Below are 13,211 nucleotides of genomic sequence, written 5' to 3'. Positions count from 1 at the left end.
AATGTGTATTTATGATCGCAGAGGTAGAGCTAAAGATTATGGAGGTTAGTTTTGACGAGAAATTAGGGTCAAAAAGTCTTGAGACAACCAGTCGAGATACTTCTATTTTGTATTTGTTTCAAATGTGATACTATTTTGTTTTATTTTTTTATTTTAACTTGGCATGACCTCCACGTTTGTGTTAAACCTGCTGACTTATGTTATCCCCAGCACGATTTGACAAAGCTTCCCACATGGCAAAGTTGTTGGTCCGGCCCACTAATGGGCCACACAGCCACTTACACTCGGCCCACAGGTCCAGATCTGGTAGCCAGAACATGTTAAGTTAAATCATGGCTTGAATACATTTAAATGCTTCACAGAAACTGGATCAGTTTTATCCAAAATGTGACCACACCACAAGAAGATCAATACATCAAGCTTAGTTCCCTGAAAGATGGAAAAGCAACTAGACTTGCATCAGCAAAATCACTGTCAAAAGAAGGTTTTCTTCTAGTGGTCTCAAAGGAGGAGTGGCCGTTTCTAAACCGCTTCTCATGAGGTGGAACGAGGCCAAAAGCTTGAGGTGGGCAAAAAAATACTTGATTTCACAGTGGAAGACTGATGAAGATTGATGAATCCAAGTTAGAGATTTATGGCAGTAATGGAAGGCTGCCTTCTAATAAACAGATTATTTTTTTGTCCAGGTTTGAAGCATCTCTAAATATTTCACAAAAATATGGAAATGTGTGTGTGGGTGAGAGTGGGTGGCGTTATGTTTTCCATGACTGCGCCTCTGCTATCAGGCAAATATTGACAGGTAGAACACAGTTCTTTACAGATGTATTATTATTGTCCCTGACTTTTGTATAAATACACAAATGTAATCCTGATAACAAACACTGGCTGTTGACACATCACCGTTCACAGGGATGAGGTTTTGAGGCCAGAGGTCTGGCACGTTGACATGGTGAAGCAGAGTAAATGGACAAGCTGTCATGCTGGCACTTAACAGGGAGATTCAGTCGCAACCAGACATCAGGATGAAAATGACTTCTGAACATGTGTCTGCTGTACTGTGTCACGTTGAAATGCTCAAGACAGAAGAGGATCTTTGAAACACATGACGGTGAGTCTATTACATCTTTTCCTCCATTTGAGATGAGTTAAAACGTTGGTTTTAAGCCACCCTGGTGATGATGGCATGTCTTTTTTCATACTAGGAAACAAAACTATCTGGCAGGCAGATCAGAAGGAGCTTCATGTCATGGACTCCAACTGCAATGTGACAACACTCGAGTCCCAGACACAGATCAACTCCACTGTCTTCCACCAGGTGAAGATGGTCAGCATGTGTGTGAGCTACATCTTGAACACCGTACTCAGTGTTCCTCTACTCCTGGTCATCACACGCTCCCCGTCACTCCTCAGACACACTCGCTTCCTGCTCCTCACACACCTCCTCTTGTGTGACAACTTCCAGGTACTCCAAGTATTCTTAATAACTGAGATGATGGTTATGATGATGATGATGTGCTCTTTGACTTTTGAGCTAAACAATCATCATCTTTACCATTTCAGCAGCTTCTCTGGACAATCACAGCAGTTCTCTTGAGATCCAGAGAAGGTATACCTGTGATCCAGTGTCTGATCTTCTGCGTTGTTATCCAGGCCTGCTCACTGGTTTGTAAAACACTGACTATATATCTTTTCTGGCCACACTGAGATATTATTGGGGACTGTGAATCTCTTACATTGAAATGGCATCAGAAAGGAATTTCTTCAAAAAACCAGCATGGACAGGACGAACATTTGCAGCGATCTGTAACCCTTTCTTTGTAAAAATGGATTGTTTTTAAGATGAAATAGAAAAAAATCTCCAACATAAGGTTGCACGGTTTCTGTGGTACATGAGAATTACTTACGAGAAAGATTAAAGGATAGTTAGGATAGTTGGAAGTTTCACTGTAGGTTCTTCGACATGCTTTAATGCTCAATGCTAGATGCCACTACACCCTACACACTGGACCTTACTGTGGGCAGTACAGTAAGGAACAGAAGAGACTCATTTTACCTGGTGATCTCTTTAAAAATGGCTCTGATCTACTCTCGTCCTGATCAGACTGGCCTATTATGAAAACTGCACTTCTCTAACCTTGACATGGCAGCTAAAAGCCAAAACTGACATGTGCATCTACATCATCGTGTTCTCTTTTTTGCACAGGTGGACCTCTTTCTGAGCGCTGCTCTGGCCGTGGACCGCTTTATCGCTATCAAGTGGCCCCTGCGCTATGAATCCCTCATGGGTCGTCAGAGGAAGAGAACTGTTGCAGCCATATGGACCTCGGCAGTCGTGCTCTCAGGTGTGGCTTTGTGTATCAGCCTCAACACCATCCAGGTCAACTTTACCCTCCCCCGCTGTCGACCTCTCATCATGTCACCCTGCCTGTCGGGGACTTCGGCCCTGGTGCTTTACTGCACGGTGGGCACAGCTGTGGTGTTGCCTCTCTGTTTTCTGACCATCCTGGGATGCTTCTGCCTCCTCTGCTGGGACATCCATGCAGGACTGCTCTGCACCAAAAGGACTTGGGTGACCCTGAGCCTCCAGGTTGCTCAGGCCATTCTCTTTTCTGTTCCTGTGGTCACGAACAGCTACCTGATCCCCGGCTACCTGCACAGCGACGCTCTTGATATAGCGACCACCATCACCTACAACCTGGGGGTGTCACTCATCCCTCTGGTCTATGGCTACCGCTCACGGGAGCTGCAGCAAAGGATACGGCAGGCTGCACACAGGAACAATGTCAACAACCAAAGTTTGTCATAAAGGCTTACAAACATCTGTGGAGCTGCCATTCATAAAACTTCACACGGCTGAATGACAGGAGCAGTATCTTCCTGTTTTCCACATTTATTGCATCATGCTTTGAATCTACTTGATTGTTTGAAATGTTGCATAGCTGAGTCAATATGCCGTGGTAAGGTTGCAAGATCTTCCCGTAAACCATTTGCATTTCAAAGACAAACAATACGCCTTTTATGAGCAGCAGCAGAATCAAATCAAGCATTTATGATGCGAGTGAAAAACAGAGTCAAGCTGTTCAAACACTGATAACTTCCGGACACATGGATGAATGACGAATAAAAGAGAGGAGAAACTGCTTCAATATGTTTAATTTGCAGCTGAAACACTTACTTTTATGCTGTATATCTACTGATTAAAGTCACTGTGTAATATACAAAACATTCAAGAATACAGAGGGATAAATACTCCGTGCCACAAGAAAAATACATAAACCATCAACCGTATTTTTAAGATAGCGGGAAGGTGTGCAGGTCAGAGAGGTCGGGCAGCTTCCCTGATTGTGATGGTCACCTCTTAGAGAGGCACAGGCACAAATCCACAGCACTGAGGTGAGACAGCACTCACATTTCTCTGGAGAACCAGCAAAGACATGAAACACTGGAGCTACCAGCATAAACCAAACAGTATACAAATGGATGAAACTGTATCATCAATAAAAGCATTGGAATGTGTTTGTCACTGTAGGCACTGAGAATTTCTTGACGACATAAAACCCATTAATATTATAAGTGTATTCTTCATAAAGGTATGCAGCATTCCAAACAAGAAGGAGAGTTTTCTCTTTCTGCTTTTGGCAAATGTAATGTAGATTATCATGTAAATCAAACAAGGATAATTTGGCATTTGACCGGACTTTGTGCTCAGGCCTCACACCATTTCCATTCAGTGTACAACATGACAGTAGAAACCTCATTTTAAGTTAAAATGTATGGCACGACACAAAAATAAGGAGACATTTTGAGATAGAAGTAACATATATGAGCAGCATCACATGTAAAACCACCACTGTTCCCCCTCGACGTCACCGACCCGATTTCATGCACTTCCTTCAGTACAGGCAGGTTTTCTTCATAATGCGCAGGAACTCCTGCTGGTTCACCTCTCCATCTCCGTCCCTGTCTGCTTCATCGATCATCTCCTTCACACACACGCGAAATTAAAAGAAGAATGGAGGAATGTGAACATTATCACATTCATATATCTGAATTTGAAAGGGAGATAGGCAACTAATTATATTGCACAGTTATGCGTTTTACCTGCAGCTCTTCATCTGTGAGGTTCTCTCCCAGCTCTTTGGCTACTCTCTTTAGATTCCTGAATGAGATCTTGCCCGTCTCGTCATCATCGAACAGGCGGAAGGCTTTCAGGATCTCCTCTTTGGAGTCCTTCTCAGCCTAAAATCAGAGGAGACAGGGAGTAGTTTTACCACAAAGTGCCATTCTGCAGGAGGTATGTAGTTGTCGTCAGTTGGTGATTTGTTAATTTATAACGGGGGGTGGCCTATTACGATGGTTAGGTTAACCCCAGTGGGTTCTAGGGGTGCATTTTCAGCAGCACAGATACACGGAAATATTATAGGACTACTTCAGGCACAAGTGTGTCTCTATGATTCTCTGACTCTGTTGCAACTACATGTCTACTTGTCACTTAGATCATGAAGGTGACACTACTCTATATAGTGAATAGGGATCGACCGTTCATCGTTTCAGCCAATTATCGGGGCAAATATTCAACATCTTTCATATTATCAGAATCTGTGTTTTTTGCGTCCGATTGCTGGCATTCTTTCTCTGTAATCACCGCTCTGTGGTGTCACTCAAAGTCGCGCCCACACCACTATCTGATTGGTTTCACGTCACATGTAATAGCCAATCAACACTGAACAACCTGAATCAGTAAAGCAACCACATTGGTCGATCCCTAATCGTGAGTATACAGGTTGCAATATAGCATAAAATTGATGTATTTATATTGTATAGTTTAGAGAATATTAGATCGAAGACAAATCTGACAGATTATAAATCCGTCTGCTACTTCAGCACCTTGGACAGCACCATGGATTTATCAATACACAGCACACTTAGGCGACTGATAACTTTAAAGCCACAGTCGGGGTCATAGAGACTAACATGCACAAACCTCAGTCAGATAAAGGATCAATGAGTAAGGTAAACTAGACAAACATTTAAAGGTGCAGTATGAGGAAATTAAAATTAACATTAAAATGTGCAATCTGTAGGACAAAATCAGACGACTTTAAAACTAAAGAGAAATGAAAGACACACTGAATTTGTGAACAATGGGAATGCATGTGTAGTATTTTTCACGACATAGATATCCACCATTTTCTGTGTCATGACCGCCAGGAAGTCAGCGAAGGATATTTTCCCTGTGCCGTCCTTATCCACTTCAACGATCATCTTCTTGATCTCCTCCTTCTTCGGTTCAAACCCCAGAGCTCTCATCGCAACCTGGCACCGTGTGAGACAGGTGGATTGTGAGGCACACAGAGAAAAACCGCCACCACCCCAGGACACGTGATTGTGATCACTGTTCTAGCTCTTTTTTTTACCTTGAGCTCCTTGACATCGATGTATCCGGATCCATCGGTGTCAAACAGCTCGAAGGCCTCCCTGATCTCCTGCTTCTGCTCCTCGGTCAGCTCTGGTTTGGGGGTGGTCTTCTTGCGAGGAGGTGGTACAGGACCCTGCAGGGATGGTCTCTTGGCACTGGTTGCCTGGTGGGGCACAGGAAATAAAGAAGAACTTAATGGTAGCAGTCACAAAAATATGAGCAAATTATTATGACATCAGAATCAGAGAGGTTTCTGGGGGAAAAAAAACCCCAAAACAAATAGCTTTTTACAAGAATAAGAAATAATATTCATCATATGTGTCTCAAATGCATCAGATTAACATAGATGTACGATTATAAAGAAACACTCACCATCGGTTTCTGTATATTTAATTGACAAAAGGAACTGCAGATCAATGTTTTCCTCTGGGCTATGAAGCCTCCCTATCATTTAGGAAGGAGGAGGAGATGATGGAACGGTTGTTACTTCACATCAGATGCTCCGCATTAACCTTTTAGTTACACTGAATATAAGGTAGTCTCCTATTCCCCAAAGCCGACTGTTTATCTCTCAGAAACAGCCGCTAAAACGCGCAGAAAATGAACGTTTTCTAGCTCACAGCATGCAAAGGTTTTGCTGCTCAGCAGCTGCTGTCATGGAGCCCGACGTTTGATTTGTTCACCCTGTGTGCCCACAGACCACCCCGTCGGTTAATGGCTACTGAGGAACTAGAGCAGGATTCAGGCGGGGACGGATGGGAGTAAAAATCAAACGCATCAGTCGGGCAAAAAGCTGATTGGTTGCTGAGGATCACGGGGTGCAAGACACGATCAGAAAAAGACCCCCCTCCCCTTATTTATAAGCAAAATATATCCTATTTCATATTGTATAATGTAAATGGTATATTCTGTGTGAAACTGCCTCAATACACCCTCTAGTGTCACAGAGCTTCCTCTAATAGAAAATGAAGATGATAACAATATAGATATTAATAAGAAAATAGGGAATACAAATAAAAGGAAAAGATAATATTTATATAAAAGTTTGTGTTCTTTTAGCCTCATATAGGCTCATATATTATTGCCTGTTATTATTGTACGAGTCCACACAACTATATGGCTCAATAATCTTCTCAGAATAGCTCCAAGAAGTTTGGTCCTTTTTTTCTACAGATTTTCTTCCTTTTTTTCTATCATCATCGTCTCACTACATAATCTTTTTTCCTCCTATGACCCGTTTCTTCATGCAGTAGTTAGTTGAAATATGTTACTTAAATGAAAAAGCTGAAAAGTTTAATACTTTAACAGAAAAACACCAGAGGAGGAGAAAAACATTAATATTCATGGTGATACACTGGCTCTCTGGATTGGTCTGACGCAAGTCAGGGGGCGTGGTCTTTGAGCTGGGAGGCGGAAGGAATCACTTTGTGTTCCCTGATTGGTTTACACGGTGGCGTTCTTTGACGTATACTCGACACCATTGGCTATTGTCGAGCGTCACCTTTGTGCCGAGCTTTGGCTCGACCAATCACAGGGCACCTCTCACTCAGCTGATTCAGATGGTTCACGTCTCGTGCGCGGTTCAGTTGCACGCGCCGACTGCAGGTAAATAGTAAAGAGTCGCGTGCTTCTTCTGTTAAAAGTTGTCTCACTGTCAGAGTTAGCGACACATGTGGTCCCATTTGAACCTCTGTTACCTGTTTGAAGTCCTGACAGTCTCTCTCACCTGCTGGTCACTGCTCATTCATCATGGCCACGCGGGTGCGACCGGTGAGTAAAAACATCTTCGTGGTGCTTCAGTCTGTCATGATGCTGCTGTCGATCAATAGCTCGAACTGTGTCAATAATCGATTTCTGCGTGTCAAACAGAGCAATAAGCGGTGTGCAGTCATCGGGGGGTCTGGTTTCCTGGGCAGACACTTGGTGGAGAAGTTGTTGGACCGAGGTTACTCCGTCTCTGTGTTTGACATCCGTCAGAGCTACGAGCTGCCTGGTGTCACCTTCCACCAGGGAGACCTGTGCGACACACAGGTGAGACCATCAGACAGACTTACATCACAAAAATAAAACATAAAAATAGGTAGTAATGATTGACCCTTGACAGATTTGACTCACTGAATTCTAAACTAAACACACAACTTAAAAGTAAACCCTTGACTTGGTTAAAATATAAATAAATGACCTGACGTGTAGGCCATGAATGTTTAATTGTTATTAATTATTAGATATGGTTCAAATACAATGCCATTGTTCAGGTGTTAGAGGATTAAAGTGCTTGCAGTTGTCTTGCAGTTTGTCAGTGAACTGGGGTTTGACCGATAGTGGATTTTTGGGGCCGATATTGGGCAGTAAAACAAATTCAAATATCAATATATTAGCCAAGATATATGCCTCAAACATGGCTATATGGCTATAACACTTGTATATGTATGTAACCCAGGCAGGATATTTTACAGATCAACAATAAACTCTCTTGTCCAAAACAACATCAGTGCACTGAAACAGTACATTTCAATAGGAGTTAATTAGAAATAATTCCAAGCATCTTTTTCTGCATCATGTTCAGTTAAAATAAAAAAATAAAAAAGTTATTACATTGGCACATATCGGACAACATATTCGCCGATGCCAGTATATCTGTGATAAGCTCATAGTGCTGCAGGGGTGATGTAGTTTTGTAGGCTAACCCAGAAGTTAGCGTAGCCCTGGTTCCCTCAACTAAAAGCCTATGGGATTTTTCAATTGGATTTTGGATTATTGCAGAAAATAAGCTCCGTGGCAAACCCATTTTTCTGTGTACCCAGTCCTGTACGCACTTTAGTATGAATCTGTAGATCTACAAGTAGTAATAGAGTTAAAATAGTTTACAGCTAAAAACTTGAAGTCTTTACTATTGTCGAACAAAATGTGAAAATCTCTTAAGCTTTTGTCAACCAGAGACCTTATTTCAGGTATTTAACTGAAAACCCAGCCAAAAGCCTCCACTGACTTTGAGACAAGGGAACCAGAAGTGCAGAAGTGCAAAAATGCAAACTTATTTCTGGGTTTTAGGACTCATGCCTGCAGCACTCAATATATTGCCCTATGTATTGGCCGGGCTCTGCAATGAACACTTGGGACTTGCCCCAAAAGACTTGGACCAGTGACTCTTCAGATGCAGTTGTCAATAGCTGTGAAGTGTGTGTCACACTCTGCCTCAGGCTCTGCTGCCAGCTCTGAAGGACGTGTCCCTGGTCTTTCACTGCGCCTCCCCAGCCCCTGCCAGCGATGACCGTGGGCTGTTTGAGAGGGTCAACATTCAGGGCACACGCACAGTTATTCAGGCGTGCATCGAGGCTGGAGTACAGGTGAGGCAGCCAGGGGATAAGAGAGTGGGCTTTTCCTTTAAATTTTAGGCAAAATTTTGTGTTCAAAGATGCAAGATGCCATTTTAGTGGTTTATGTGTTCCATTTTTCCAGAAAATGGTCCTGACAAGCAGTGCCAGTGTGGTGTTTGAAGGGACAGACATTAAGAACGGGAGAGAGGATCTGCCATACGCCAAGAAGCCCATCGACTATTACACAGAAACCAAGATTGAGCAGGAAAAGGTGAGAGAGTTATTTTCTGTTTGAGTTTAGTGATTTCAAGATTGTTTGTTTCATTGCTTTTAGTTAGTAGTATCATCAGTTTTTGGAATTTCCTTCTTTCTCATGATGTGATCAGTATCACATTTTATTTTGTACAACTAGCCTCATTTTCTTCAGCATCATCTGCCTCATGCCCTTCACAATCAGACACACTTTAGAGAGAGGACACAGCCTTGCAGCATTCTCTGTTTTGCAGTATGCAGAGTTAAATGTTTTCTTCTGCCTCTGCTGTGTTGTAGTTGGTCCTCGAGGCTTGTGACAAGGAGAAGGGTTTCCTCACAGTTGCCATCCGGCCTCATGGCATCTTTGGCCCTCGGGACCCACAGCTGGTTCCAATCCTGGTGGACACGGCTCGCAGGGGCAAGATGAAGTTCATCATTGGGTGAGTCTAAGGGATTTAATGATTGATCCAACTATTTAAATCTACGAGTAGATATAGAACCAAATGGCTCTTGTCTCAGCATAATCATTGTAAAAAAAGTTAACAATACAAGAATGTATCAGCCCATAGACTGCTGTACTGGTGTGGTGAGTCATTAAATTAAATTTAGTTCGTGTTTTTTCGATTCTTAGTACTAAAACATTTTTTTTATGAAGTTCTCTGTCTTTCTTCTCATCAGTGATGGGACCAACCTGGTGGATTTCACCTTTGTGGAGAATGTAGTTCATGGCCACATCCTGGCTGCTGAACGCCTGAGGCCAGACTCCCCCACATGTGGCAAAGTGAGTGAGAATAAAATCAAGATGCAATGCTGACCTCATCGTATTGCTGTTTTAAAGAAGACCTATTTTGCCTCTTTGTTTTTTTCCCACCTCCTTCAGTGTTTAAATAGGTTCTTGTGCATGTGAAAGGTCTTGAAAGTTAAAAAGGTCAAAGTCGGCCACAGAAAACGCTGTTCCTTAAACGCCTCGCCAGTAGTCCCGCCTTTAATTCCGTGACTTTGTGACATCACACTACATCACCATGTCACACATTTGCATAATTGATGCCAAGCGACTAGTTTAGCACGTAAGAATTGATATAGCAAAGCTGCTCTGTAATTGTTAGGTGCTGGCTCAGGCGTGTGTGAGCTGACCAATCAGAGGAGGCTGGGTATTCAGGAGGGGGGGCCTTAAAGAGACAGGAGCTAAAACAGAGCATTTCGGACAGAGGGGCAATACAGAGTTGCAGCACTGGACAGTATGAGAAAACTGATGTGTTTTTTGAGCATTAAAGCATGTAAACCTTTTCTAGTAACCAATGAAAATGAGCAGAATATGTCTCCTTTAAAGGATTCTGTCAATGAAATCATGTCGCTGGTACACACATTCTTCGTCAGGGTCATGATTTTCATTTGTGGATGCAACCGGAATTTCAGGTTGAATCATCTTCAGTCTTGTATTATCTGCTTCACTTTCAGCCATACCACATCACCAATGATGAGCCAATTAAATTCTGGGACTTCATGTCTGAGGTGTTGGTGGGTCTGGGGTACGCTGCACCCCGCTATCACCTCCCCTACGCTCTCGTGTATGGACTGGCCCTGCTCCTCTGGTTGCTGTCTCTCATCCTGCGTCCTCTAGTTTCCTTTAAACCCACCTTTACACCAATGAGAGTGGCCCTGGCTGGAACCCACCACTACTACAGCTGCGACCGCGCCAAGGAGGACCTGGGCTACAAACCGGTGGTCAGTCTGAAGGAGGGGATAGAGCGCACAGTGCAGAGCTACCCTCATCTCAGACAAGGGGTTTGATGTTAGAGTGGAGGTGGAGCCGTGTGAGCCTGTGGCCATAAGGTGATCAGGTCTTACTGAATGGACAAGACACAGTTTATCAAACCCCCACATTTGTGCCTTTTTATGTACCATTATCACCAGCAGATGGCAGCAGAAGGTCTTGGTTTCAGTCAACACACTGCAGTCTGATATTATGAAAGTTTCAAAGCACTTAGTACATTTTGAAAGCACGGCAGATATACTGATTACACTGTTTACAGTGCAAAGACGTACAGATATTCTTGTTTCACTGTACACACATTGAGATGCTTCTGCTTGTGTCAAAATGCCTTAGTACATTCCACTAAAAGACGATTCTCCTGAAGCTACTTGCATGAAAATTATGTTTAAAAAGATGGCTGGCTTCACATTATGTGGTCAAAAGTATGTGGACAGAGTTGTGTGTAGCATGGGCATTTTTATTTAGTTTGGAGTAAGCATCTTAGTTTGAATTAAGGGAAATCTTGGTGCTAGAGCATATGGTGATACTTTAGACAATAGTGTGCTTTTGACTTGTGCCAACAGTTTGGGATCAGCCCTGTTTTGTTTCAACAGAACAATACCTCTGTGCCCAACAGCATTTGCATAAAACATGGTTTTCTGGGCTTCTTTCTGGCCTGCACAGAGAACCGACCTCATCCCTATCCATCATCTTAACAATGAAGAAAAATGGTGACTGTGAGGCAGACCCTTTCATTTAAAATCAGTGCACAAGTCTGTCCTAATACTATACACGCCATATGTTCACTGAAACTGTTGTGTGCTGCTGTATTTGTTCCCTCCTGTCCACACTGCCCATGAACGGTCCTGATGTAACTCCAATTTAAGAAATGGGGGACAAGTCCACAGTATTTGTTGGGTATGGAAATGCATTTAGAAGTTTAGCCAAAGATAATATGAGGCTTTAGCAGTCTGAGATCGACAAATCAGTGGGTATCTTCCAAACTTACTGTGTTTTCTCTTTGTGAAACTATCCCTCCATCATAGCCAAGCAAGGTGTTAACATACTTTTGACCATATAATGTATATAGATAATTTACACACATTTCTCACTTGTTCAAAACGCACTTTGCTCAACCTCGATTCCAAAAAAGTTGGGACGATGTGTAAAACATAAATAAAAACAGGTTGGACAACAGTTCCAGAGCCCATGTTTTTTGTTTTTCTTTCACACTTTCTTTGAGGCTGGCCACTGAGCAGCTCGGTTAGGGTTAAGGACTTTGCTCAAGGGCACCACACAAGCCCCATGTACTGTATATACATATATACAATCATGTGTTTCAAAAAGTGGTGAACCTCGTCCCATCCTTGCTTTTGAACCACTGAGCCTTTGAAGAATGTCCCTTTTATACCCAATCAAGATACTATCTCTGTTACCAATGAACCTGTTTACCTGTGAAATGTTTTACCGACCGGTATTTGAGCATTCCACAACTTTCCCAGTCTGTTGTTGCTCCTGTCCCAACTTGTTCGGAAATGTATTTATAAAAGTGAGTATATGTAACACTGTCCCCAATTTTGGGGGACTCAGGGGTTTACCTTCACTGATACTGGAGTATGTCTGCTAATGTGTTTCTCACAGTTAGGTAATCTTCGAGAATACTATTCAAGGGCCGTCATCGAATACAATAATGGGATGGGCAAGGGAAATGCATCATGGGCTACAATCTTTTTATTTGTCATTTTGATGATGACAAAGTTCTTAAAAGTTATAAAACTGCTGAAGTTTTTGATACTACAGTGCCTCATTTTTCAGTATTCATGGTAGATAAAATAAATAATTAGCTGATACAAAGATTTTGTGTTCCCTAGGTGAAGCATTTTTGTCATTACATGTCTTGGTGTGGTGACAAATACTTTGCATTCTCGTTTTAATTCTGCGCCAGCAGCACCCTAATGATTCACTGCTAGAGTCAGCGCCACCGGGCAAGGCCGTCCGACTGGTTTCTTGTTGGGGGGGGAAGAGGGAGAGGGATCTAGGTATATAATAGACTCGAGCGTTTACACTTGCCAATGTGCTCACCAGGGTGAAACTTTGGCTTTCAGACTTGCTAATTTCCTCCTCCACCCCCACTTCTCTCCCTGACATGTTGCGAAATCTATTCACACCCTTTTCTGATTTGAAAAGCCTTCGCAAATGTACGCACAGCATGTGTGAGATTGCTTTTTGTATAGAAACAGTAGTCGGCTGATCTCCATGTTATGTTTTCAAAGAGTGCACACTGTGGCCGGTCGCTCAGACGGTGCTTTTTGTTGCAATTTGTTGGAGAAATTGTTGGGACAATTGCTGGAGCATGGAGTTTTCATTTTTCTTGTCTTTCATTCATACAAACATAAAGACAGTCACTCACATTGAGCAAACACTTTGTTTATAACGGTTTTCATCTGCCTTTGGACCTAGAATTTGGACT

At 42.6% G+C, this 13,211-nt stretch overlaps 3 protein-coding genes across 3 annotated transcripts; 2 read left to right on the top strand and 1 right to left on the bottom strand.

The window, feature by feature from the left end:
- The first annotated feature begins 1,041 nt into the window (after positions 1-1,041).
- Positions 1,042-2,806, top strand: LOC141012923 (olfactory receptor 10G4-like). The gene is made up of 3 exons (XM_073486468.1): positions 1,042-1,108; positions 1,203-1,462; positions 2,204-2,806. Exons 1-3 carry the CDS (start codon positions 1,042-1,044, stop codon positions 2,804-2,806), a joined length of 930 nt encoding a protein of 309 aa, XP_073342569.1.
- A 976-nt stretch (positions 2,807-3,782) lies between these two features.
- cetn2 (centrin, EF-hand protein, 2) lies at positions 3,783-5,831 on the bottom strand. The gene is made up of 5 exons (XM_073487234.1): positions 5,792-5,831; positions 5,418-5,582; positions 5,188-5,316; positions 4,102-4,239; positions 3,783-3,983 (listed from the first exon to the last, which is right to left on the bottom strand). Exons 1-5 carry the CDS (start codon positions 5,792-5,794, stop codon positions 3,894-3,896), a joined length of 525 nt encoding a protein of 174 aa, XP_073343335.1. The 5' UTR covers positions 5,795-5,831; the 3' UTR covers positions 3,783-3,893.
- Positions 5,832-7,001: 1,170 nt separating this feature from the next.
- Positions 7,002-11,938, top strand: nsdhl (NAD(P) dependent 3-beta-hydroxysteroid dehydrogenase NSDHL). Its single transcript, XM_073486824.1, has 7 exons — positions 7,002-7,189; positions 7,289-7,450; positions 8,620-8,766; positions 8,879-9,007; positions 9,286-9,428; positions 9,667-9,769; positions 10,447-11,938. The coding sequence occupies exons 1-7, from the start codon at positions 7,169-7,171 to the stop codon at positions 10,777-10,779; spliced, it is 1,038 nt and encodes a 345-aa protein (XP_073342925.1). The 5' UTR covers positions 7,002-7,168; the 3' UTR covers positions 10,780-11,938.
- The last annotated feature ends 1,273 nt before the right edge of the window (positions 11,939-13,211 follow it).

Source organism: Pagrus major, chromosome 18, assembly GCF_040436345.1.
Source record: "Pagrus major chromosome 18, Pma_NU_1.0".
NCBI lineage: Eukaryota > Metazoa > Chordata > Actinopteri > Spariformes > Sparidae > Pagrus > Pagrus major.
The sequence above is the reverse complement of the archived record's forward strand: the minus strand, read 5'-3'. Positions and strand labels throughout refer to the sequence as shown.